At 30.2% G+C, this 25,060-nt stretch overlaps 7 protein-coding genes across 7 annotated transcripts; 4 read left to right on the forward strand and 3 right to left on the reverse strand.

The window, feature by feature from the left end:
• The first annotated feature begins 360 nt into the window (after positions 1-360).
• On the forward strand, positions 361-828 carry Tsp_00217 (secretin receptor). Its single transcript, XM_003375976.1, has 2 exons — positions 361-413; positions 474-828. Exons 1-2 carry the CDS (start codon positions 361-363, stop codon positions 826-828), a joined length of 408 nt encoding a protein of 135 aa, XP_003376024.1.
• A 720-nt stretch (positions 829-1,548) lies between these two features.
• On the forward strand, positions 1,549-2,474 carry Tsp_00216 (transcriptional regulator, LysR family). Its single transcript, XM_003375977.1, has 4 exons — positions 1,549-1,604; positions 1,824-1,973; positions 2,175-2,334; positions 2,427-2,474. Exons 1-4 carry the CDS (start codon positions 1,549-1,551, stop codon positions 2,472-2,474), a joined length of 414 nt encoding a protein of 137 aa, XP_003376025.1.
• Positions 2,475-3,765: 1,291 nt separating this feature from the next.
• Tsp_00215 (putative PAN domain protein) lies at positions 3,766-7,283 on the reverse strand. The gene is made up of 7 exons (XM_003375978.1): positions 7,281-7,283; positions 6,326-6,623; positions 5,581-5,922; positions 4,880-5,236; positions 4,634-4,768; positions 4,227-4,556; positions 3,766-4,109 (listed from the first exon to the last, which is right to left on the reverse strand). Exons 1-7 carry the CDS (start codon positions 7,281-7,283, stop codon positions 3,766-3,768), a joined length of 1,809 nt encoding a protein of 602 aa, XP_003376026.1.
• A 1,527-nt stretch (positions 7,284-8,810) lies between these two features.
• Tsp_00214 (putative PAN domain protein) lies at positions 8,811-12,337 on the reverse strand. The gene is made up of 6 exons (XM_003375979.1): positions 12,182-12,337; positions 11,416-11,517; positions 11,060-11,357; positions 10,132-10,479; positions 9,490-9,831; positions 8,811-9,151 (listed from the first exon to the last, which is right to left on the reverse strand). Exons 1-6 carry the CDS (start codon positions 12,335-12,337, stop codon positions 8,811-8,813), a joined length of 1,587 nt encoding a protein of 528 aa, XP_003376027.1.
• A 1,173-nt stretch (positions 12,338-13,510) lies between these two features.
• Positions 13,511-14,334, forward strand: Tsp_00213 (hypothetical protein). Its single transcript, XM_003375980.1, has 2 exons — positions 13,511-13,919; positions 14,249-14,334. Exons 1-2 carry the CDS (start codon positions 13,511-13,513, stop codon positions 14,332-14,334), a joined length of 495 nt encoding a protein of 164 aa, XP_003376028.1.
• A 3,574-nt stretch (positions 14,335-17,908) lies between these two features.
• Positions 17,909-18,544, forward strand: Tsp_00212 (conserved hypothetical protein). The gene is made up of 2 exons (XM_003375981.1): positions 17,909-18,143; positions 18,204-18,544. The coding sequence occupies exons 1-2, from the start codon at positions 17,909-17,911 to the stop codon at positions 18,542-18,544; spliced, it is 576 nt and encodes a 191-aa protein (XP_003376029.1).
• A 3,213-nt stretch (positions 18,545-21,757) lies between these two features.
• Tsp_00211 (putative PAN domain protein) lies at positions 21,758-24,392 on the reverse strand. Its single transcript, XM_003375982.1, has 7 exons — positions 24,143-24,392; positions 24,056-24,073; positions 23,632-23,727; positions 23,236-23,568; positions 22,626-22,959; positions 21,885-22,008; positions 21,758-21,805 (listed from the first exon to the last, which is right to left on the reverse strand). The coding sequence occupies exons 1-7, from the start codon at positions 24,390-24,392 to the stop codon at positions 21,758-21,760; spliced, it is 1,203 nt and encodes a 400-aa protein (XP_003376030.1).
• Between the last annotated feature and the right edge of the window lie 668 nt (positions 24,393-25,060).

The raw sequence follows: 25,060 nt of genomic DNA on the forward strand, positions 1-25,060 counted from the left end.
GTTCATTTTTTCCTATTTTAATTTTCAGTCTGGTATTAGCGTGAATTTAAAATGCAAAAAAGAAAAAGTTTTACTTTTCTCCAGTTCTGTACATTTTTACAACAGCATTTATACTTTGATATTTTTGTTGTTTGATTAATAATTTATTGATGAAGAAAAATTTTGTTGTGGAATTTTTCTGCGTACTTTTCTTGTTGCATCTGAAATGATCGCATTTTTCGGCTGAAAGATGGGAATTTTTTGATTTCGACACAACGAAGCCGGTGAAGTTGGGAAAAAAAATTGATTCACTTCAGTTCTAAATCGATCGCATCGGTTGGTCGTGAAGCGCACAGTGCCGATGTATAATATGTATTATTCATGCATGGTCTTGGACAGCAAGCTGTGAACGCAGAAATTACCGTGGCTTCAAGGTGACAGAAATGCGTGCTTAACGGGCAGGTGGTGCTGTTGCATACTGGAACTGGTTGCAGGGGTAAAGCTTTGCCAGTTGGACGTCGGTGTCTAGATTTGCCGACCGCGTTTAAGCAGCAAATACCATTGACGTGTGTTTTTTGTCGTATTGGTGCGGAATATTCCATCCAACGCCACGCAAACTGCCCTTTTGGGACAATCACTGAGCAACGTATTTGTATCGATTTTGCACGTACGGTAATTGTTGCCTCTCATCAACGGTTCACCGAACGGGCAACGGTGCTCCACAGATGGAAAATTACCAATCCTTATCAATTTATCATGCCATCATTCTATTGGCATGGTTTCTCACTTCGTGGTAAACACTGGTTGCAATTTTTCGTCATTCCAATACCGCATCTGCATTTGCGTTGACGGCATACATTGTAAGGTTCGGTGCAGTCGTTATTTGTCGAGCAAACATGTACCGATCCTTGTCTTAATTCGAGCTTCGATCTACCTTGTAAAATTACGATCTGCTTGTAAACGATAAGATGAATAAGTGAAAGAAGAAAGAAACAAAATTGCATATTTCTCAACTGCGAATTGTTGTTGATTGTTGCTCAGCTTGTTTCTGTTCTATTTCTGTTATTGCTGTCGTTGTTGTTGTTGTTGATGATGATGATGACGGCTGTCTGTAGATTGCTTTGCTGTTCTCACATTTACTGTGCTGGATTAGTGACGAATGCAACATAAAGGAAAGCAACCACAGTAGTGTTGGGAAAAGCCAGATTCCCATGATAATTGTTGCAGTGTCAAGCAACGTTGAATAGCTGCTTATATAACAAATCTTTGACCAACACTTTGACAAACAATTAGACTAAACTAGGACTGCATTATTGTAGCATCTTCAATACTAATCAAGCATTTGTCATATCATACACAGATTTCAGCTTCTTATTATCTTCAACCTACACTACAATTATCCTTTTTTCAGTAATAATTACAGTCAACATCGCATAGTTCTGTTTTCTTTTTTACTTTTGAGCATTCTTAAATTTTGCTGCATTCTGTGCATTTGTCAAGTGCATTTTGCTAATACTTATTTATTTATTTTCCCTTTTTCAACGCAGATTCAAATGAATCATATTAAAAATGTACCAGTTATCCACTGATAAGCATGCAGCTTTGAATATTTATGAATTATTGAAGTTATTGCTGCACTTTACGATGAATCAGTTTTTTGAAAATTAAAATTTTCAAAAACCAAATGGCAAATGTGATCTTACTGTAAGATCATTTATGTTATTGTTGAGAATTAAGCATATGAATTTCATAAAATTTTACGCAAACCATTTTTTTAAATACAACAGCACTGCATCTGCAGGTCTAGAAATACATTTGCCACCTGAAAAATACGTATGATTAAGGCAAGGACGTGGACAACAAGGTGGCAGCTCTTGGACAACAGTAGAAAGAACAGTGCAAAAGTGTTATCCTTTAATACCAAACCTGTCAAGCAATTTCCTCTTGGATTTGCGTTCCCCTTTCCGCAGCATACTGCTTGAACGTAGGCTGATGTGATGTTCGTTTTGATCATCAAATCCAGAGGTCTGCATATACTTCTCTTTGGGCAGCCATCTTTAAACGTTATTGTATTAATTTTGCATTTTATTGTACCTTTGAAGTTGCTTAAAGCTTGACAAAAGGACATCTGTAATCTGAAATAAATTTTTGAAGAAATGTGTGTAAATATTAATTAATTATTTTTCAAAATTTAGTTACTTACTGATAGGTTCACTGGCACCGCATTCTTTAATGCTACCTGTTCTGCATCGACACTTTCCATTTCTGCAACTAGAATACGGTGAATCGCAGTCATATACACTGCTGCAGCTATTGTCAATGCCTACTCAGACTTGCTCTGCCAAATGCTTCCCTGTAAATTATTTGCAACTCAAAAAATTTTCAGTTATTTTACTTATTAGAAAATGACGAACATTTGCACTGATTTTAATCATTTTTTATTTCAGTTGCTTCATCAACCAAATTGTAACCATGAGATGAATTTACTACACTGATTAAGAAACCTTTGCTCTTGTAATTGTAAAGAAATGCTATTAATATTGCTGACAAGACCATTAAGACACTGCTCATTATCGTCATACGAATGACAAGTTTTTATAAGATATAATTTGCGCTCCATATGAGAAAAGCATATGTTTATTCATTATAAATCAAATCAGCAACAAATTTTGATCACCTGCTGTTCAACGCTAATGAGGAAAATTATAACTCTGCTTACTTTGAAAACAGCTTGTTTATCTGGTTAGATAGTTTCGATTTAGCAAAAACATATAACATTTTCCATAAGCGATATTAAATAATTTGCATTTACAGCAAACAAATGTAGAACATTCCAATTTAGAGTATCGCATTATGTTTACGTTGTGTGGAAATTAAGCTTATTTTTAGTCGCTTAAGCATATGAGATTTACAATTATTAATGTTTTTTTTAGTAAATTTATTGTTTAAATTAACTTTTGTCAGTTTTAAACACACTGTTAAGTTTACCATATCTCAAGCATCATGAAATGTAAAATAAATTTGTAATTAAAGAATGCAATTGATATTGTTTTACTTTAAACGTCACAGCATTTATATTTTAAATAAAACAGTCTTGTGTAATGCATTAATTTTATGGAACAGTTTATTGGCTAGAAATAAATCAACTATTTACAGTAATTCAGAGGCAAAGCGTATTTTAAATATGGAATTTTTAAGTGTTATTTGGTAAAAAATTAATGCAAAAAATTGCAGTTCAAATTTAAACAGAAACAAATGAATTAATCTGTGGAATACGGCAAAAAAACAGGAATAGTAATGTAATAAATGATTCTGGGCATCAATCAATCAGACAGCACAACTAAAAGACAGCAACAGATGAAGAGCATACGTGAGAAAGCACAAAATAGACCAGCAAATTTAACTCGAGTTCTTCAAGGAAAGTAAATAAGGGAGAGCAACCGTGAGTAAAATAACATATACATTTGTGTGCCAGGGTCGTTAAAAATATACTGGCGATATTGCGAGTACGTGTGTTTGAAATCTGCCGTATAATTACAAAGAAGTTGAATAAAGTTGCTTTTCTGCTACATATAATTTTGCTGAAAATAAACAGATAACGCACAGTGTTTCTGTACATGATAAAACACTGATTCGTTGTACGTGTTTCATAACTATTTAAAATTATTTGCAAAAATATTTTAATTACAAGTCTATTAATTAGATGTAAGCAAAAAATATATATGCAACAGAACCATGAAGAAATTTATCTTTAATATTGAACAAATGATTTCAAGTAATATCGGTTTATGGTGAATATATCAGATCTACAATTGATCCAGGTTCGCAAAATAAAACTGCTGCAAAAACAGATTTTGGCAGGGCAATATAGTTATCAGCATGCATTCCTCTGTCTAATAAAACGCAGTCTTTTGATTCTGAATAATTTACTGCATTGCATTTGGGTGGTATTTCCGCCTTTACGCAGATTAACAAGCATTGCTGAAAGCTTTCCACATGCGAAATACTACCAATTTGTTTCCAATAATTTAAGGAAGTGTTTTTGTAAGGTTCTATTAAACATGCTAACATTAATTCTTCAAGGAAATACATAAGTGCATCCGGATTTCCTCGTCGTTCGTTTTCACGGTCTAACAATAAAGCAAAAATTATGTATAACCACATTTATGCCTTTACATATTGCAAATGTTTAAGAACAAAAATGTTATAAAACGCTGGTACTTGGAACTTTGCACAAAATATTTTACCTTTCAAGCAACCAAGCAAACGTACAGTCTCTGCTCTTGGACTCACTGGTAGTTGGCTAGAACCTGGAAATAACATCTGACAGTTTCGCTCTGCTCGCAAAAATGAAACACCTCGGCAACCATGGTTTGTAGTCGTGGCTCGGCAAAAGTGCAAGCACTCGTTTAAAAATCGAACCGGACGAGAAATGTTTGTAGCATAGGCATTGTTAAGCAAACTAATATTCATCCTTTGAACAATGCACACTTCGTAATACGTATGAAGATTGACCAGTTCTAGATAAACAGTTTCAACACCTTCCTCACCAAACATACGAATGTCCTGAGACAAATCTATTAATCAAAAATGCATTTCATTTGATAGGTTTTAAAATTAATAAATATACAATAATGGTAATAATGCGCCTTACCTCTATACATTGATAAGTCATCAGGTAATTCATCAACCATATAATTTTCTGACGATGACGATGATGATGATTCATCAAAATCAAAATCAAATTCATCATCTATCTCCTGCTCTTCTCTGTCGCCTATTTCACTTCCTTAAAACACAGTCAGCATTGATATGATAAAATCAATAAGTATAAGACATTATTTCTAAATATTAATTATTCATTTCTAAAATTTTGTGACTATGAATTTTTGTAATTTACCTATCTCACAATCCTTTATGTAAAACATAAATGGTGATGTAGATGCGTTTGTAGATATATTGCTGGATAGATCTTCTTCTGATAGGTTTAAATTCAAGCATGATTCTTCTTCAGCTGAATAATAAACAGTGTTGCAGATATTTTCAATTTCATCAACAGGTGAGCAGAACCAAATGCAAGTTTCAAAAGTCCCAGCTGCCCAGAGTGCAACTCGATTATTTTTATGTGTCGGAAGTAATGGCAACTTTATAATTTCACACTGCATATTTGAGTGCTCTACAGTTACCATATAAACGTTAGTTTCATTCGTGGCTACCAAGTGAAAAGACTCAAAGTCTGTAGTACCAGGCGTTGTATCTGTAGTTTAAAATATGAATATTAATTTTCTTCATACTGCACAGTTTATTATAACTTTATCCTTTTGCAGACTTTATTCTGCATTAGTTCCGTTTATAAAAATCAGTTATTTTCAATTGCTTATCTTAATTTATTTATTGAAATGTTAAAATCATAGTTGTAAAGAAAAATGTAAATTAAAATGCATAAAATATAAATTATTATTGATATTGGGTTTAATTAAAATTAATGTTGGACTGATTATAGAAATTATGGTACTTGATTTGTGATGAAAAACAGATGAGAATTATTTTAAGCTTCATTCATTTTATAATCAAAATTCGAAATAAGTAAAACTGATTTACCATATTCACAATTTATTAGAAAATAAAGCTGAGCTGCTGATTTCATTATTTTGCTATTGTTGCTAAAAGTGTTGCGTAGTCGCATAAGAAGGCAAGAATTTTCTTTAGAAGAATACAGCACTGCGTTACAATGTTCATTTTTTGAAAAAGCTCGACAATAAGCAAAGCACATTGTGAAAGAATTTGGAAATGTCAAGCTATATCTTTCACCTTGAAAATTTTCGGAAAACGGAAGTCGAACAGCAGTGCATTTTTCATGCACAGGAACTATATTAATGTTCAGGAATCTGTCTACATTCTCCTCTTCACCATTGATATCTTCAAATTGGGAATCGCTGGTCACTGGATAAATAACAGCTTTATCAGTTTAAAATGTAGAAAGTAATTTGCGGTTTTTGAAATTATCATTTCATAATTAAAAAATATCTTTGTAAAATAATTTTTGAAATAACTCTTACAAGTCTCTTTTATTAATTAATGCAATGCATAGCAACTGAATTTGTCATTATAAATATAAAAAGAAATTTCAATTTGCAAGTTTTGCATTTCTTCAGAAAAGTAAAACAAAATGAAGTATATCTTTAGGCATTATTATTTATCTCAATGGAAGATAAATTCTTAATCATAAATAAGAAATATTTAAAGTCAGGTAACAAATTAATTATAAACTGAATAGCAATAATTGCGTTGAAATTAAATATATACAAGTGTTATTACTTTTCCAATAAATAGCATTTGGTTTTACCTTCAAGGCACTTGATTAGAGCATAAACAACAGAGACTTCATTTTCCAAGGTGCTAATGGATGTGTTAAATTGGTGTGAATGTAAGCGGTAACCTGCGCAAGTATTGATTTCTTTGTTGTAAGAAAAGATGTTGTAACGGCTAGTGTAAACTGTAGCAAAAACGATGCCAATGCAGTGCTCAAATGTGGAATTGAAATGAAAGACTTTATGATTCTGAATAAGTTCTACATTTAAATTTTGTGATTCCACTTCACAAATTTTATCAAGTTTTGGAATATAAAATTGGACAGGAAGCATCTGAAATAATAATTAAAAAATGAATACAACAGCATTTTGCAATTTTAACTAAAAATACCAACGCTTGTTTCAACATTATCAACGAAAACACTCCAAACGTGTAGGATACAGACATCTTTAACCTAAATGCTTAACAATCAAAATAATTGTTTACAGTGTTTATTTTATTTGAACTTCAGTTTGCAAAATCAGAATGAAAGGAAGACACGGTTCTTCAACAGTTGCTTAATTATTTCTGTCTCATTCTTGAACAGCGGAATATGTGAAAAGTAAATTTCAGTGCTAACGCTACTTAATAATCACTTTTTGCACTGCTTTTGCATTCATAATTTGTATATCAAAGTTCTTCCTTTATTTTTGAAAATTTTGTTTAACGGTTGTTCTACTGATTAAAAATGTTAATGCTTGAAGTAAAGAAAATCCAATGAACGTGAAATAAATGCTGAAATATTAAAAAATATGTTATGTTTTTAGAGTTTCACTATTATGCTGTTTGTTCCATATTGTCACATTATACTTTGGTACTCATGCAATGTTATTACATTTTCGTAATCACAAAGTAAAAGTACAATTACCTGGTACATTACATAAACGTTGAATTTTATTTTAAAAATAAAACTCATGATGAGTAGGAATAATGATGATATGCTCACTCACCATTTTATGTAACTTCCTCTGTAATTGTTGAAGATTTGTTAAAGCTGTAAATAATATTAAACTAAGTTTTAATAAAATGAAATATTTCTGCTATAAATTATTGTTACTGCCATTCTGAAAAATTCATTAATGCTTAATAATTTTGCAACTTGAGATTTGCAACATGCTTTTTATTTATATAAATAAAGTTTAAAAATACACTAAAACATACGCATATTTCTCATGAAGAGCTAATCAACGTATATAAATGAACAGTTAGTTGGCAGGATATAAATATGATGAATATTTTATATATCCTGCCTAATTAAATAAAAATTTCTTCCTCTCATTTTAGTAAATAGCAAGGCAATATCTTACTTTTAATAAGCTGCTAAAAGCTTAAAACAATGCTAGATTTCTTATATTTAGTGTTTCTTATTAATTATTTATATGATGAAAAGTAAATTATCAATTTAAATATGCATTTGTTAATTTAAGAAGAAATTAAATTGATTAACAGAAAATTTTATATATTTTAATGAGGTCTTCTGGACAAATTTTATTTAATTTATTCTACTTACAATAAATGCCAGTTTGAACTTGCACAAATGAGGTGATGAGATTTAAAAGTAATTATTAAATCATAAAATGCGACATTCTCTTTGAATTTCAGTTCTGCTGTGAATGTGAAATAATAACTACATTTTGAATCACAATCTAGAATTTTCTGACAAAAGTTTTAGCTATCAGAAATAAATGCCTTTAAGTTAAGCAAATATAAGATGTGAGAATTGAAGCTTGATTTTAAAAGTTAGAATTTAACTTTCCTCTTTAATTTTTTCTTTTCATTTCATGCAATTAAGCAAACATTTTTATCTAAAGTTCTGGAAAGATTTTAATTTTAAAGATTATTTTTTTGCATTTACGAATATATAAGTATAAAATGGTCGATGCATTCAGCAATATCATATTCATTTTATGTAAAACTTTTAAAACATTAATTAATATTAAATTATTCAAGATCGCTAATATTATGATTTAATGTTGTTCGTGGTTTTGAAAGTTCTGTTTCATATTATGCAGATAACAAAACAGCAGATCATACAAAGCTTTTTCGTGAGGTATAACACTGGTGACTGCATTTTTACTCGCATGCTAAATCTACGCTATTATGTACTATACTGTATGTGTATTCACTGTACTATAATCTGCATTCAGCAGGTTTAATCTGCTGAATTATATGACTATGTATAAGCATATCTTTTAAATTAATTATAATCTATTATTAGATACTCTACATTTTTATACATCAATGTTTTAAATATTTTAAACCTCTTGGTTCTGATATTATTTGCAAAAATACTGTTTATTTATCTAGCAATCTTTAGCAATATTAAAACTTGCTTTCATGATATTTGAATATGATAAACTGAAATCAAGATTTTAATTTAATTTAAAGATTTTAATTTTTATTCTGAATCTATTAATTTACTCATGCTATTAACTGCAACTTTCTCCAATATCATTAACAATTGTAAGAGTGTGAATAAATCAAATGTCATATATTTGATGTGAAAATAATCCAGGTACACACTGAAGAATTTCAACAAAAATAGATTTTTCCATAACAGTGTAACTTTTAGAAGCATCGCGTTTAATCAACGCGCAGTAGTTTTTCAGTGAGAAATTGACTGCTGTACATTTTTCCATAGAATAATGCTTTACACACATTGATAAACACTCTTTAATGTTGCTGACATCTGTTATGTTGGCAATAACAGCCCACGCTGATAAGTTTTGCAATGTGTATGCTTCCACTACGCAAATTTTTTTCATTTCTTCCAGGTAATAATTCATTGGTGGAGGATTATTTAAGCGCTCTTCGATGCGATCTACAATAAATTAGTATTAATGCTTTACTGGTTTTATTACATACACATAATATTTATTAATTAGTAAAATCATGAATATTTTTCGATGCTAATAATTATAAAATGAATTAAAAACTTCCACTTTTACTTTTAGAACTTTTTACTTTTAGAATTTAATTATTATAACTTTTTAATTTATGGCACTATACACTGCTAAAATAAATCAAGTTTAAAATAATTCTCATAATGTTTACATAAAATTTTTCAAATGGAACATTTTTAATGGTTTTTACTGAAATCATTATTGAATTAATAAATAAGGCAACTGTTTAATTTTGGTATCAAACATCAAACGTTACCATTGTAACAAGCTATCATAAATACAAGTTCTTCTCCATCTTTGACAGTGACAAAATTCTGTGGTAACCCATTTACTAAAAGCTTGCAGAAATACTTTTTCTGTGAAAACAACACCGCTTGACATTTACTGGTGGTTGCCTCTCTCCGACATAAGTGCAGACATTTGTTTAATGAGTAAATACGATGATTGATATCAATGCTATAAACACCTTGAACTGTTTTGAAATTTGCCTTCTCAATTTCACATATTTCATAAAAAGCGTATAGTTTCACAATCTCCACTTTAGTGTTAACATATGATGAAATGGATGGTGCTTCTGGACTTTGTACTAAATTTAAATCTGAAAACATGGAAACTTTTAATTAGCCCTGCATGCATTCTATTAATTTACTCATGCTATTAACTGCAACTTCCTCCGATTGTTGCAGTTCTTCAAATTCCAATGACGATGACTGCGAATCAGATGAATGAGGCGAGTGAAATGAAATTAATGCATCTGCAAGTTCTGTTCCTGAGTCATTCTCATCTATAAACTTTTATAGCGTATCTCATCTGCATTTATAACGTACATCATATATGATGAATATATTAAATTTTTAAATGTATATCAAAATAATTATAAAGCATTAAATCTTCTTACCATACTCACAATTCAGGATTTTATAAAAATGTGATGATGATTTTCTAATTTTATTTTGAGTTTTAGGTACGTCATTATAGTGCAGCAAAACACACGATTCTTCCGCTAAAGAGAAAAGAAATGCGTTACAAGCAACAGTCGAAAATGACATTCGACATTGTGCAAGACAGATTTCCATGGTTCTTGGATACATCAGCGTAATTCTTATAGCTTTGATGCTATCAGCGAATGGAAATCTTTCTATAGTGCAAACTTCGCGAAGGAATTTCAATGGAATAACTTTAGTTTTGTTAAAATCGGTTTCGATTTCAGTTTCTTCATTGATAAAACTGTCCACAGCATTTCCAGCTAAATATGCTAATTAAAAAACATTAGACTGTTATAAAATTATGACCGTTTTTTATGATTTTTGAAATGATGTAATGCAAAATTCAAAACTTTTTCTTGTTTTCAATAAGTACATTTTATTTTAGCATGAACAATTTATAATCATCATTTATTCCAATTTTTTAACAATTATATGCTTACTTATAGATTTAATATATATTTTTTTATTAATTAATTTTAATATTTAACAAAGTTTTAGTTATTATTTCATAGTATTTCAAATAGTTTCAACTGTTAGCTTCTGTCCAATACTTGTAAAAGTGAAAACTGCATATCACTCTTTAATTATATATTAATAAATGTTTCAAGTTCTATATTTTAAATAATCATGCTTTTTTTCTTTCATTCTCTTTTAGCATGCTTAAAATTATAAACCGAGAATAAAGTTTTCCAGAAGGGCATTAATCAGCATTTTGCCCAACCTGAATTCAGCAACTGCATTTGTCATATTTTGTAAGTTAAAGTTAAGGAAAGAAATTTGTAGTTAAATTTAGAGCAAATGACCGGACATAATTATAGCAGTAATGACATCAAAGATTACCTTCTGTGCAATTTACAAGCGTGTAAAATTCACTGTCGTCAACTGATTCAGTGTTAAAAAATGTAAGGTTTTTCCAACTTCTGTACCGTGAACATATTCTTTTCTTCGCGTTGAATGAAAAAACATCACAAATGTCAAGGATGAAATATGAAAAGCAGTTTGAAACGCAGTTTTCTAATGTTGAATTGAATCTGTATAACAGAAAATCTTGCACTTCAGCTTCATTTACATTCATTGTTTCCAAAAGGCAAAATCTATCAATAGAGGGAACGTAAATTTGTCTGTAGTATCCGAGTGCCTGAATTGAAACAATAATGAAAGATTTACTGTTAGCACTGTTTTAAGAACAGCTATACCTGCATTCCATTTATAATTAGAACAAGAAAGATAATAAGTTTGATTATACTGGACATCCAAATTCTAAATAGGAAATCTTTTGTTAAAATCAAATGATAATGCTAGATTAAAGAAGTATAAATTAGAATAAATTAATAAAAACTTGGACAAATTTAAAGTAAATAAGGAATAGCGAACACTGTTATTAATGATGGCACGCCATGTAAAACCAAAAAAAAATATTCTTACAAAATATATGAAAAATTATTATGAAGGATATCAAATATAAAATGGTGTAATAAAAAATATATTTCATTTCTCACTTGTACGCAAGTGATTATTACAATATGATAATAAATCAGAAATTTTTGTTCCATTTATCAAATTTAAAATAATTTTTTATTAAAAGTAATATGATATAACCGATTCTAAATGTAGTTGAATTAATATAAGTGTCTGTTGTAAAGTTCTGATTATAAATAATAACTTAATTCTTGCTGTAATTTACTTTTTAGAATTTACCAATGAGCACCGCTTCAAGTCTTTTATAATTTGTCAAATCCTAACAAAGGTTTCACTTGTTAAATAATTATTTATAATTATTCAATAATGAAAAATAATAGTAGATTAAATTAATCTATAATATTTACAAAAACAAGCAAAAGAATTTATTATCCAATATCTTATTGAGACAAGCTTGAAAACATTTTTGATTTGAAGCTATATGATCAGCTTAGTTGCAGATATGGCATTGATATAAATTGTAAACTTTAATAATTCATCTACTAGAGTGCCATTTTCACAATGCAAAACTTCGCTGACTATGGATCCTGATGGTACTTTACACTGTTCTTCTTCATCACCAAGTTCAAATAAAATGCAAGACATGTAATTAAAAGCTGAACAAATTGTTAAGCAACGTTCGCAGAAACATTGCTCCATGTTTTTGGCATCGTTAATAATTTTCCCAGTTTTTAATTGAAATAATAAGCTTGAAATGTAAAATTTTATCACGCAATCCAGTTGCATTTTAGGCATGTAATATGAAGCAGCCTTTAGCATGCATTTACGTTCATGAGTACGATTTAAAATGTAATGCTTTTAACATTTTTGTTGAAATTTATATTTAAAAATGACAATTCAACATAATTTCAAAATTCTTAGAGGAGCAAATTCATTTAAAGTTCTATAAGACTTTCAAAAGTTTTACTAAATGTCACTGCAGTAAATTAAATGCAGTAATTAAAAATTATAATTACTGAAGTACAAAATTAACTTTCAGGCACTTTATGAAAAGTACAAACTTTTCATCTGGCTCAGCTTAAAAATTGTTTTCATTCGCCTCACTTATTACAATTCTTAAATTTGAAAATGAAATTGTGCATTTTGCTTTTGAATACGCAAAGTTTGAATGAAAGCTAAATTGACGGCAAACATGTAAACATCTGTTTAACCCTAATCCGGGCACCTGTCTACATATTTAGATAAAGTATGCTTGGAGCAGTGCTGTGATTTAAATAAAAATAATTAGCCTTATTCATTCCAAAAATTTCGATAAATTTTTGTGCTCTATCTGCACAGCTAATTTTTTTCATCTGTGACGTTTTTAAACGATTGTTTTATGTTTACTATTCATACTCCGTGCACCTGTCTATATATGTAGACGCATAACACCTCTTTTTTTGATGATTATGCTGAAGTAATCCACATGTTTGAAGTAGTTAAAATGCTCTGAGGTTATCACATTGATTATTTCTGAATGTAATCCACTTTTGTGTGCTTTATGGAATCTGGGATAAAGTTTCTGTGGATTTTATAGAGTAGATTAGTCAAAAAGGGTGCCAACCCCAAAGATAAATACGGTATGCTTAATGAGTATCTGTCAGTGCTCTCAGACCTTCTTGATGTTTGTTGAAGAGTCACTGTTATTAGCTCAATATGCAACAAAAACAGCCAATTGTTTATGGCAGCTTTAAAAAGTGGATGAGCGATATCCATTATGCAGCTATTCATTGCTATAAATAATCGGTTGCGGTGAACTTGTGATTGCCACTTTTGCATTTTACCATACGTATTGACCATTTGACCATTCGACCAGGAAAGTACGGTGTGAAGATGAACTGGATATGTGACGCGGAGAATGGTTATGCTCTGAAATATTTGTTATATGCTGGCAGAAGTCGTGAAGAACGTCACATTGGTCTTGCAAGCACCAATGTTAGGCAATTGGCACAGCCGTTTGTGAACTCTAACAAAAACGTTTTTATGGACCGTTATTTTGCATCATATTCCACTGTGAAACACCTTCTTGAGCATGGTCTTACATCTGTTGGAACAATTTTTGCATATCGCCGTGATGTTCCAGCATGTTTGCGTAAAGCAGTACGACGTGATCTCTTCTCCACATTAGCTGTTTATGAGCACAACAAAAGAATAACGATGATCAATTATGTGCCAAGGAAGAACAGCAATGTTCTTCTGTTGACTTCATGCCACGCAAAGTTGAAAGTAGACAACCAGCAAGGTGACAAAAGACCAAACATCATGAATGACTAAAATCTTGGCAAAAGAGGCGTGGATAGCATGGATGCAAGAATAGAAGATTTTTGCTGTATAAGAAAGACCAACAGATACACCATGCTGATGTTGTACTTCATTGTTGAGGTGTGCATCAACAACGCATTCTTACTGATGAGACATAAGTAAAGTTATCAGAAGATGAAAAAGCGTTTTATGAGAGAGCTTTCAGCTGGTCAAGCACATCAAAATGAGGAATCAAAATGAAAAAATCTGTGCACAAACTAAACATGCCTTCATCCGTTACAGACTGCTCCAAAACTATAAATGTTACAGATATGAGATATAAAACGATAAAATCCATCAAAATGCTGAATGCATGGACGTCGAAAATCAGTGTAAAACTGCTGCCATTCATGTAAAAAAAATATATACTTAGCAGCCATAAAATCACTAAAATATCATGTAGCGTTTGCATTGAATAAAATAAATAATCTATTTGTGAAATTATAATTGGTTCATGAAAAAATAATCATTTTAACATCACGTACAGAGAATAAACATAACATAACTTTTAGTGTCTGCATATGTAGACAGGTGCCCGGATTAAGGTGCAAAATTTGCCGCCCGGATGAGGGTTAAAAAATAAACGGGAGTTAAAATGTAAAGAACTTCCGTTTTTCTAATTTCTGCAGCATCTCTTATTTCCGCTTCTCAAATTTCATGAAATTCATGTAAACTCATCATGTATCTTTGGATTTTATTTTCCATGGTGCCGTTACTCTGACATTTGTTTTTTAAAATAGTATTTTTCTGTAATAGTGAAATAAATGAAAATAACATTCACCGAAATCTTTCATGTTACTTTCTGATATAATAAAGTTATAATTCAATTCTGTTTCTCATCTTAAAAAGTTTCAAAAAAAAGATCAACATTACTAAACTTTTCTAAGCAGAACACTTGACTAACGTCATTCAATGCATTAATTCGATTTTTATTTTTTAATGCAAATATTTAAAAATTTATTTAATGTTAGTTTTAAATAATTGTAACTTGATATTGATTTTCATTTCTGTACGTGATTTCTTGCGAATTTTAATAATGCAACATTTTAAAATTCTTTTATTAAAATGCCATCGCACTGAAATAATTATTTTTACAAAAAGTGCATAATTTCCATTCATTCAGTGCTTATCATCTTCGTTTTATTAAAAGTAAAATATTTATCTAATAAGCAGAATTCTGAAGAATTTAATTAATGAAACTTAATTAATAAATGAAGTAATAATGAGGATCATGATACTGTCAATTATAAACTGCTCATTTTCTGTCACATTTAAAAGACGACATTTTCTTTTTTATAATAAAATAGTAAGCAGAACTGCAATGTTTTGGAGCACAATACCGAATGCAATTTTCAAAGATGTTCCTTTTAGTCATTGCTACCCTGGATGTACTGCGCTTTCCCAAAAATTGCATACGATGAATATGGCAAACTAGCCCACATACTTTTATTACAAAAGTGGATGTTGCTGTAATTTCATTTTCAGACAGTTCAAATTCGGTTTCATTATCCAAGTTGGCTGAAATAAAATGAAGAAGCCAACTATTAACATATTAACATATTAACAAAGCATTCAGTTTGATAATACGTTTCTTCATTATGCATTAATGTTGATGCAAAACATTTCCATACTAAAGGCTTCATTACATTTGAAATGCACTTATGGTTTTAAGTTTATTTTTTTAGTTATTTAGTTTTAAGTTAATTAAACATATATGTAATATTTCTTGTGGAAAATTAAATATGTAATAATAATAAGTAGCAAATATATATGCAGCAATTAATTCTCTTACCAGATTTACATTTTAACAGAGCAAAAAACTGGCAAACAATTTAAATTTCAATGTCTATCTTTTGACTAATAATTTAAAAGTTTACACGTTTCTTCTGCATCTGCGAAAAGAATAGCATTACATGAGCCTTTTGAGGTTAATATCTGGCAATAGCACAAACAAAATTTCATTTTGGATGGAATTGCATAGACTACGCAAAATATTTTAGAAAATGGAAATTGTTCAATGATACATTCTTCATGCGGTGATTGAAGTTTTAATAATTCTCTTTTATTGTATATTTTATAATTGTCATACTGTGCTGCTTGCAACTGAAATCACTGTAGATTAGGTTGAAAAATGGATATTTATTGTTTTAAATAATGAAGAGCCTTGCCTTCTAAGCAGTCAATGATAAAATAAAATTAAATTTCTGGTTCTAACGGACAATTTCTTACAGATACTTCATGACGTCATATATGATTGCCATATTGCCTTTTCTTCCTGTTGTATAAAACATGGTTGCAGTCACAAAATGCATTCCATTCGAAACATTGATTAATGCATTTTTCAGAGCTATGAATTAAATAAAAAAAACATCCTGTGCACCACATACTCTGACATATTCTCTCTTTCAATAAAACACATTTTATCAACTGTTGCACTATAAAGTCACTTTTCAAATAATTGACTTGACTGATAAAAAGCAAAACAAGACTTGTATTACTTTATAAATTTACTAAAAATTAATTTGCTATAGAATAGAACACTATAGTAACAAGGACAGCATTAATTAAGGCCATCCTTAAAATCAATGCAAAAATTATGCAGCCTGTTTATCACAATAAAGTTGCTTTATAATTCTCAGCTTTGCATCATCAAATGCATTGAGTAGTAAGCAAAGTTTTAATAATTATTTTAGAGCATAACATTTAATTTAAATAATTGTTTCCAATGAAGACAAATTAAGAAATTGACAAATAAATTAATAATTTAAACTCTAAATTCTGAAATTAATTCTATACTCGTTTAGCATTAAGGGACTTTTTTTAATTTTTAAAATATATCATTTTTTAATTTAAAACTAATGCATTTGATTTAATCCAAGTTAATTAAAATATATGCATGAATATAATAAATATTTAAAGTAAACAAGTATTAGATTATATGCTATTAAGTAATATTGATTAAAATTGTTCAGCAATTTAAAATTTAATTAATTTTAAATTAAAACCAAAATTATTTCAATCATCAAATGTAATGAACATTAAAATTCATCTCTCAAAAAATGCATATCTTGCGCAAATTATACTATAAAAGTAGTTTTATAGAAGTAATACGAAAGACTATTATGAAAATAAATTGAGCAGCATGAAATAATTAACTTAATATGACTAACAATTTGCTTCAAACAAAAAAAGCCAAAAATTCTGTTTTATCTCCGTTCTGTAAACACATTAAGTTTCAAAAATTTTTATTAATTAATAACTGAGACATTTAGACCCATTTACAGTTGTCTTGATAAATTTAATGGTTGAATAATTAAATATTAACTTAGTTTTTCATGCAACAAGTTATTTATTATCTTCACCCTTTCAGGCCCAGTGTATCAATTTTCATACATAATGTTTTATGCCCCATAGCTATTTACTGAAACGTGTTTGTTAACCATGATTGTGTTCTTGACACTTGTCTTAACAATATTTTATTGCCATTTTTTTCTCATCTTAGTAGATTTTTTATAATGCGCCCTGCTGTACAGGTAGGTGAGACGAAAAAAGATGAATTTGCATTTTGTTGCATAAATTGAGAACTGAGCAGAATTTAAAGATAATAATTATTTTACTAGTAGATGTTGATGTGAAGATGATGTTAAAATTGACAGAAGCCTCTAAAGTTTTTGGGGTGCTGAGTAGAGTTGATTAGATTACCTGTATCAATTTTGATACACTGAGTTTAAACGGAAATTGCACATCACATTTACTACCCTCAACCTACTCAGAATCGCTTGCCCAACCCCATTATGTCGAGGACCCACTGCCTTTTGAACCAGCAAATTATATATTAAAACTGTGCGAAACGTTGCCAAAGAACAGAAACTACAAACTGTTCTTTGACAACTACTACACATTTCTTGAATTACAGCTGCGGCTAAAAAAATGGGAATCCCATTCTATGGGACCATTAGACCAGACAGACTTCGTGGCTGCCAGCTGCTCTCTGAAAAAGATCTGAAGTCAAAGGGCAAAGGTGCTTATGACTTTAGAACTGTCGCTAAAAAAGGGATCATCGCAATTGCTTGGTATGACAACAGACGCGTCACAGTGACATCGACATATCTTGGTAAAAAACCAAAGTCAACTGTGAAAAGGTGGGATGGCAGACAACGAAAAGGTATTAACGTTGAAATCCCAAACATTTAAAAAAATTACAACATGAATATGGGTGGCATAGACCTGAACAACATGCTTGCTACTTTATACCGCATCGAACACAAAAGTCGAGAATGGACCCGTCGCATTTTCTTTTGGATCATCAGCACTGCCATGACAGATGCATGGCAACTGTATAAGAGGGACAGAAAAGAGATGCCTGTAACATGCACAGGCACACTGGACCTATTAAGCTTCACTTGCCAAGTTAGTCAGTCCTTGTGTCTTGTGAACAAGTCTATTGCAACTTCCAGAAGCCATTCTCGTGCGTATTCTCCGACACTACCCCTGACGTCAAGACGATTGGGAAGACGACCAACTGACGTCTCAAGAGAAGTAGCAAAGGACCAAACTAGCCACTGACCAAAAATCACTCAAACACTAAGAAGATGCAGACTGTGTTCTAAATTAGCGACGTGCCTGTGCAAAAAATGCAGTATTTACCTATGCCTAAGTAGCAACAGGAACTGCTTTACAGAATTTCATAAATAATTATTTGTCTGCCAATTACTGCATGCCTGCGTACATAAGAACAATAAACGTATGCACACTTAGTTATAGAAACGTGTACTCCTTTGAGGCCCAGTGTATCACTTTTGATACAGCTCTAAAAATGGCAATAATATTATTGCAACAATAAATCCTATTAGAATTTTCATACACACACCATAACATGTTTAAAACGCATATTTAAAAAAGATTGTTTTGCAGAAAAAAATGCTGATCTGAAAGGGTTAATCGTATTTTTAATTAACCCTCATCCAGGCGGCAAATTTTACATCTTAATCTTGGCACCTGTCTACATATGTAAACACTAGAAGTTTCGTCATGCTTAGTCCCTGTACATGATGTTAAAGTGATTATTTTTTCAAGAACTAATGATAATTCCACAAATAGATTATTTATTTTATTCAATGCAAGCGCTACACGATATTTTAGTGATTTTATGACTGCTAAGTATATATTTTTTTACATGAATGGCAGCGGTTTTACACTGATTTTCGACGTCCTTACACTCGGCATTTTGATGGATTCTATCGTTTTATAACTGATATCTGTAACATTTATGATTTTGGCAACTCCGTAGCGGATGAAGGGATGTTTAGTTTGTGCATAGATTTTTTCATTTTGAAACCTCATTTCGATGTGTTTGACCAGCTGAAAGCTCTCTCATAAAACGCTTTTTTATCTTCTGATAACTTTACTTATGTCTCATCAGTAAGAATGCGTTGTTGATGCACACCTCAACAATGAAGTACAACATCAGCATGGTGTATCTGTTGGTCTTTCTTATACAGCAAAAATCTTCTATTCTTGCATCCATGCTATCCACGCCTCTTTTGCCAAGATTTTAGTCATTCATGATGTTTGGTCTTTTGTCACCTTGCTGGTTGTCTACTTTCAACTTTGCGTGGCATGAAGTCAACAGAAGAACATTGCTGTTCTTCCTTGGCACATAATTGATCATCGTTATTCTTTTGTTGTGCTCATAAACAGCTAATGTGGAGTAGAGATCACGTCGCACTGCTTTACGCAAACATGCTGGATCATCACGGCGATATGCAAAAATTGTACCAGCAGATGTATGACCATGCTCAAGAAGATGTTGCACAGTTGAATGTGATGTGAAATAACGGTCCATAAAAACGTTTTTGTTAGAGTTCACAAATCTACAGAAACTTTATCCCAGATTTCATAATGCACACGAACATGGACCACATTCAAAAATAATCAAAAATGTGGATTATTTCAGTATAATCATCAAAAAAAGAGAAAGTGTTATATGTCTACATATGTAGACCTGTGCACGGAATATGAATCGTAAACATGAAGCAATCGTTTGAAAACGTCACAGATGAAAAAAATTAGCTGTGCAGATAGAGCATAAAAATTTATCAAAAGTTGTGGAATGAATAAGGCTAATTATTTTTATTTAAATCACAGCACTGCTCCAAACATCGTTTGTCTACACATGTAGACAGGTGCCCGGATTAGGGATAAAAATGTTATGAAATAAAGAGGCGTTTGAATCTGTATAAACAAATTATTGCAAAATGTTGAATCTAATTTATTGTTAATACACTGATACTGATTGGTAATGAAATACACTGATTTGCTGTCAATGTGCAGAACATATAATAGCCGTTAAATGCGTGCAGCAAATATTAGAAGGCATTTTTGCAAAAATTTGAATGCTGTAATTTAAAAGACTAAAATTTCACAACCATTGCTATTGTAAAAATGGTAACAGTTCTTTATTCTGTGCGCCGTGCAGTATCTGCACTTGATGCTAATTCAAACAGTGCATTTTATGTACTGTACATCTACATGTTTGCTGCGTTGCTGATAATTTATGTAATTCATTTTTTGCAAACTGTTTTATTGTTTTAGAATGAATTGAATATAAACTCCTCTCCTTGCAAAACAACCTCTACAAATTTTTATATGTATATTATTATACATTCTAAATATAATTACCTGAATTGAAGCAAAATACGCAATGATAATAATAATAATAATACACAAAATATTGCAGTGTTAAAGAGCAAACAGTCAAGAAAAAATTTATAGTTTATTTTACACAGATTAATTTTATAACCGACCAGGATTATTCAATCGTTCTTCATTTCCATCTGCAATCTGCTGAAATAAAATAATTGCCACCAAATATATTTGTAAATTGCAATATTTTAAAGTTGTAACAAAATAGATTATAAAAATTTCATAAGGACAGACAAGTTCTTCAGTTTATTAGAAAACTTTATTGCAAAATTATAGTAAAACATAAAAAGCGAGACATTTTAAATAACTTGATATGCATTGTATTTCTAGCAATGCTTATCGTACATTGAATGTTATTAAAGTGTTTTCACATTCCATTATTAAAAACTTAAATTAAAGAACTGTTTAAAATGCTGACTTATTTACTGAAAATATTTTAAAAATAATTAAATGTACTATTAATTCATTATGATATTAAATAACTAAGAAATTTTTCTTATTCTGTAGATGTTTCAGAAGAAAAATATTAATTACCGCAATTAATATTCAGTTATAAAGAAAAAAGAAGTTTTTTTGCACAAAGTGACATAATGGCGTTTAAATAAATATGAAATTTTTATTAAAATATTTTACATACAGTCGACTGAAAAGTAATTTACTAAACAGTAGCGAGTTACAACTTCCTTCAAGCAGTGTAAGCTGTGTTTAAAAAATTAAATCAGGTAAAAATGAAATTAAACTTAAATTTTAATATTAATAGAAAAAAGTAAAACACAGTACCGTTAGTACAAACTACAAAGCTACAATGTCAATACAGTCAATGCAAATGATATGAACTGTCTAGCTTTAGTTATTTGAACATGATAAGTTTTGTTACCTTTTAGAAGTTGATATTTACAATATTCATTTACAAATAAGGCAGCTATGCGTTCAGGATATATTATGACTTCACTCATTTGTGCAAACAATTATTATCAAACTAAATCAGCTCATTAATTCTTTTTAAAGTGACGTGAGAAAAATGATAAGCACTGAGAATTTAAATTTTGCACATTTCATAATGCTGATAATATTTTACAAAATCCACGTAGTGATTGCTAACGTTTCTGAACATAGCGCTTTCTACATTGTCAAGATGTAAAAATTCTTTTATGCAAAAATTAATAAAAATGTTAAAATAAGCGCAACAATAAAGCTTGACATTACGAAGAATACAATCATCATGATCAGCAACATCTGAATCTGCATCATCAGCCACTAACATGCGAACACTGCTATGACGATCCGATGATGATAATGAAGGCAGCAGCTCATTTTCGTTGTTACTTTTTAGTAAATATGTAAAAATTAATACGTATTTGAATTAGTCTAATTCTAATTCTAATTCTTAACACTGCTATTTAATTAACAATTAATTAGCTAATTGGCATGTACATCTTTATATATTGTCCACATTAAAATCGAATTAATTTAAAATACATTGAATTTTACATAAATGTGCAAATTTTAGTTTTGAAGCTTCTTAAATTCAACTGTAAAAAATAACTATTTTGCATATTACAATGCAATATTAAGCAGCAGAAGCAAAAGCCGACAAATTTTTCTGTCAGTAAAAGAATGTCAGAACTGAAGTAAGCTTTAAATTATAGTTTAAAATTTAATGATATGCCATAAATGAGCAATTTTACATGGAGTAAAATTAAAAATGCTTCTTTTATTACAATTATGCATAAATTGTGAACAGCAATAGTAACTTTCAATTGTTTCCATATGTACTTGAAATGGAAAATAGTACTATACAAAAAATATTTATTGTAAATATTTTTTTGCAACAAATGACAGTATTTAGCCAGTTTTTTATGCAATCACTTCTTAAATCATTTCTACTAATACAGTTCATCACCACTTAAAATTTCAATGATATAACTGTTCTACATAATACCCCAGTGCGCAGTCTATAATTTCTCCAAATAATGTTCCATCCTTAACTTCGAAGAATTCATCATTTCTTCCGTTCATTAACAGTATGCATTCTCCAGATGTTGAATAATTTATTGCTGAACATGGAATCTGCATGCTTTCCATAATGCATGATAGCAAACATTCATTAAAAGTTGTCACGTTGTTCAATTGTCTTAATTCTTTCCATTGAGTCAAATTTTTTAATACATAAAATTCAACTTTGCATATCTGTCGAAGTTCTTCAAGGTAAAAATTGACCGGTTCAGGATTATCAATTCGTTCCATTTCTCTGTCTAAAATGTCCAGTATTGCAACTTTAATTTAAAAATTTAGGTAACTTTTTTCATCTACGGTCATTTTATACAATATTTTGCAGTAATAATAGATCTATTTCTTTACCACAGCAAGCTATCATGTCTCATGCTCATACATTTATAGAATATTAAAATGTTTTTCAAAGTTCACTTTATTATTCTTTTAGAATATTCTTACAAACGGTAAAATTGTTAAGCGATTAAATAATTTAATGTGCATTTTGTCTTGATTGCTATTAAAATTATTTCAATACATCGTTTGCTTAAAAACCTTACCTTTAGCACATGCTAGAATGCTTACAAATTCCTCACACGGTTCTATTAGATATTTGTTTGCATCATTTGCATGAGACAATAATTTGCACCTTCGATTTAATCGCGAAAATAAAACTGCACTGCATCGTGATTCACCATGCATATTATCACGACAGCGATGCAAGCACATGTTTAGCGTCCATACAGGATCATTGAATGTAAATACTGAAACATAATCTATTTCAGTGATAATTCGTCGTTGAATATGACAAATCTCCATAAATTTATGCAATTTAGCAGTTTCCACAGAAGAATCTTGTACTAACGCATCGTTCGCTTCAGCTGCCAAAGCATCTGCAATAAAAATTTGTTAAAATGGGCAATAAAAAAGAGGTTTTTTAAAATAATCTGAATTACTTCCATTACTATAAGAATATACTTCTTCATCATCATTTTCTGATAAATTTGAAAAATCATGTATATTTGTGAGGTGCTGGATTGGCAACGTCGTTGCTATTAAAACAGATTGAAACACATTTAGCATATTCAATTTCAAATTTTTATTTGTTGAATTATGTATTTTTACTTTTCTGACAGTCGAATGCATCTTAACACTAGTGAAAAAAATGCTGCTTAAGAAAAACTAAAATTGAAATTTCAGTTATATAGTTGCTGCTTTTTGATATTTATGTTTGCACAACTGTCAAATATTAATCTTAACTTGTAATTTGAATTTCACCTAATTATTTTTAAAATTCATTTTTTTAAATGAATGAATAAATAAATAAATAAATAATGATGTCTTTTTGATTATTTTGAGTAAGAAATAGCACAATTATACCTGGTTTGCAGCTCTTGACTACAAAAATAGGCAATCCTAAATTTTCTGAATCACTTTCAACTGTATCATTTAGAGAAAGATAAAAACATAGACAAGAATATCCATTTTCAGCATAATAAATGGCATCACAAGAGGCAGTCTTTATATAGCCGTTCAAGCAAATAGCAAGGCAATGAGCAAACTCCACTGGGGAGAAAAGACTTGTTATGTATGAAAAATATCTTTGCTGCAAGCGCTTCTTTTCTATTTTGCATTCCATTAGAATTTGTTCATTGAATATATAGAATTCAAAGCTGGATTGCGCAACTGGGAAATCATAATTCGGTACGACTGGCATTCTACCTAAAATCAACTGTTCAATGCGGAATTGTTTTACTAGCCGAGATTAGCTTAAAAAAATGCTTATTGAATAGTAAATTTCTTACTGAATTCACAATGCTTGATGGAATAAAATTCAGCATAGTTTCTTCTAATGGTGCCACTTTCTTGATCAGGGGTCATTATAATCCAAAAAAGGACAAATTCCTTCTTCACGTGAAAAATAATACAGCGTTACAGGGAATTGGTCCAGTTCAAATACTCGGCCAGTGAGCAAAACCATGTTAGTATTTTCAACCATAGCACTTTATGCAATCGGTTTGCAGCAAAAATTATTTTTTAAACGGGAAGCCGTTCCAATAATGCATATTTCAATTAAAACCGGCCAAAGAAACCCATGTTTAACCTTAGTGACGTTTCTTTTATTTTTTCCCTTTTTCAGGCAAAATTTTTCAACCGAGAATTGGTTAAATGGAAAGCAAATAAGAAATAGTCGGGAAAAATCAAATCTGATTAAAAATTAAATTTAAATTAAAATTATAAAGCAAAAACAATTAGCATTAGAAGTAGACGTTTCGAATTATCAATAACAATGAATTATTTATGAATAAAAATTACAATTCTCTTACCGTCTAAACAAGTATGCAACATGTAAAAATGTGTATTTGATGAATTATCACCACCTCC

Source organism: Trichinella spiralis, assembly GCF_000181795.1.
Source record: "Trichinella spiralis strain ISS 195 chromosome Unknown Scfld4, whole genome shotgun sequence".
Taxonomy (NCBI): Eukaryota; Metazoa; Nematoda; class Enoplea; order Trichinellida; family Trichinellidae; genus Trichinella; species Trichinella spiralis.

Bases quoted from the DNA above. Each gene is read 5' to 3' on its own strand.
- Tsp_00217 (XM_003375976.1), top strand. From the start codon at position 361: ATGCATGGTCTTGGACAGCAAGCTGTGAACGCAGAAATTACCGTGGCT. The intron at 414-473 runs GTGACAGAAATG...AACTGGTTGCAG, and splicing joins GAAATTACCGTGGCTTCAAG to GGGTAAAGCTTTGCCAGTTG.
- Tsp_00216 (XM_003375977.1), top strand. From the start codon at position 1,549: ATGTACCAGTTATCCACTGATAAGCATGCAGCTTTGAATATTTATGAA. The intron at 1,605-1,823 runs GTTATTGCTGCA...CGTATGATTAAG, and splicing joins AATATTTATGAATTATTGAA to GCAAGGACGTGGACAACAAG. The intron at 2,335-2,426 runs GTAAATTATTTG...TTTTTATTTCAG, and splicing joins GCTCTGCCAAATGCTTCCCT to TTGCTTCATCAACCAAATTG.
- Tsp_00215 (XM_003375978.1), bottom strand. The intron at 5,237-5,580 runs GTAAATCAGTTT...TTTAAACTACAG, and splicing joins TCTAATAAATTGTGAATATG to ATACAACGCCTGGTACTACA. The intron at 4,110-4,226 runs GTAAAATATTTT...CTTTATTGTTAG, and splicing joins TTTGCTTGGTTGCTTGAAAG to ACCGTGAAAACGAACGACGA.
- Tsp_00214 (XM_003375979.1), bottom strand. From the start codon at position 12,337: ATGGAGCAATGTTTCTGCGAACGTTGCTTAACAATTTGTTCAGCTTTT. The intron at 11,358-11,415 runs GTATAGCTGTTC...GTTTCAATTCAG, and splicing joins TAATTATAAATGGAATGCAG to GCACTCGGATACTACAGACA. The intron at 9,832-10,131 runs GTAAGAAGATTT...CCATGTTTTCAG, and splicing joins AATCCTGAATTGTGAGTATG to ATTTAAATTTAGTACAAAGT.
- Tsp_00213 (XM_003375980.1), top strand. From the start codon at position 13,511: ATGAACTGGATATGTGACGCGGAGAATGGTTATGCTCTGAAATATTTG. The intron at 13,920-14,248 runs GTGACAAAAGAC...TAAATGTTACAG, and splicing joins GAAAGTAGACAACCAGCAAG to ATATGAGATATAAAACGATA.
- Tsp_00212 (XM_003375981.1), top strand. From the start codon at position 17,909: ATGGGAATCCCATTCTATGGGACCATTAGACCAGACAGACTTCGTGGC. The intron at 18,144-18,203 runs GTATTAACGTTG...TGGGTGGCATAG, and splicing joins GGATGGCAGACAACGAAAAG to ACCTGAACAACATGCTTGCT.
- Tsp_00211 (XM_003375982.1), bottom strand. From the start codon at position 24,392: ATGCCAGTCGTACCGAATTATGATTTCCCAGTTGCGCAATCCAGCTTT. The intron at 22,960-23,235 runs GTAAGGTTTTTA...TTTAAATTAAAG, and splicing joins CATTCTAGCATGTGCTAAAG to TTGCAATACTGGACATTTTA. The intron at 21,806-21,884 runs GTCAAGCTTTAT...TTGACAATGTAG, and splicing joins ATGATTGTATTCTTCGTAAT to AAAGCGCTATGTTCAGAAAC.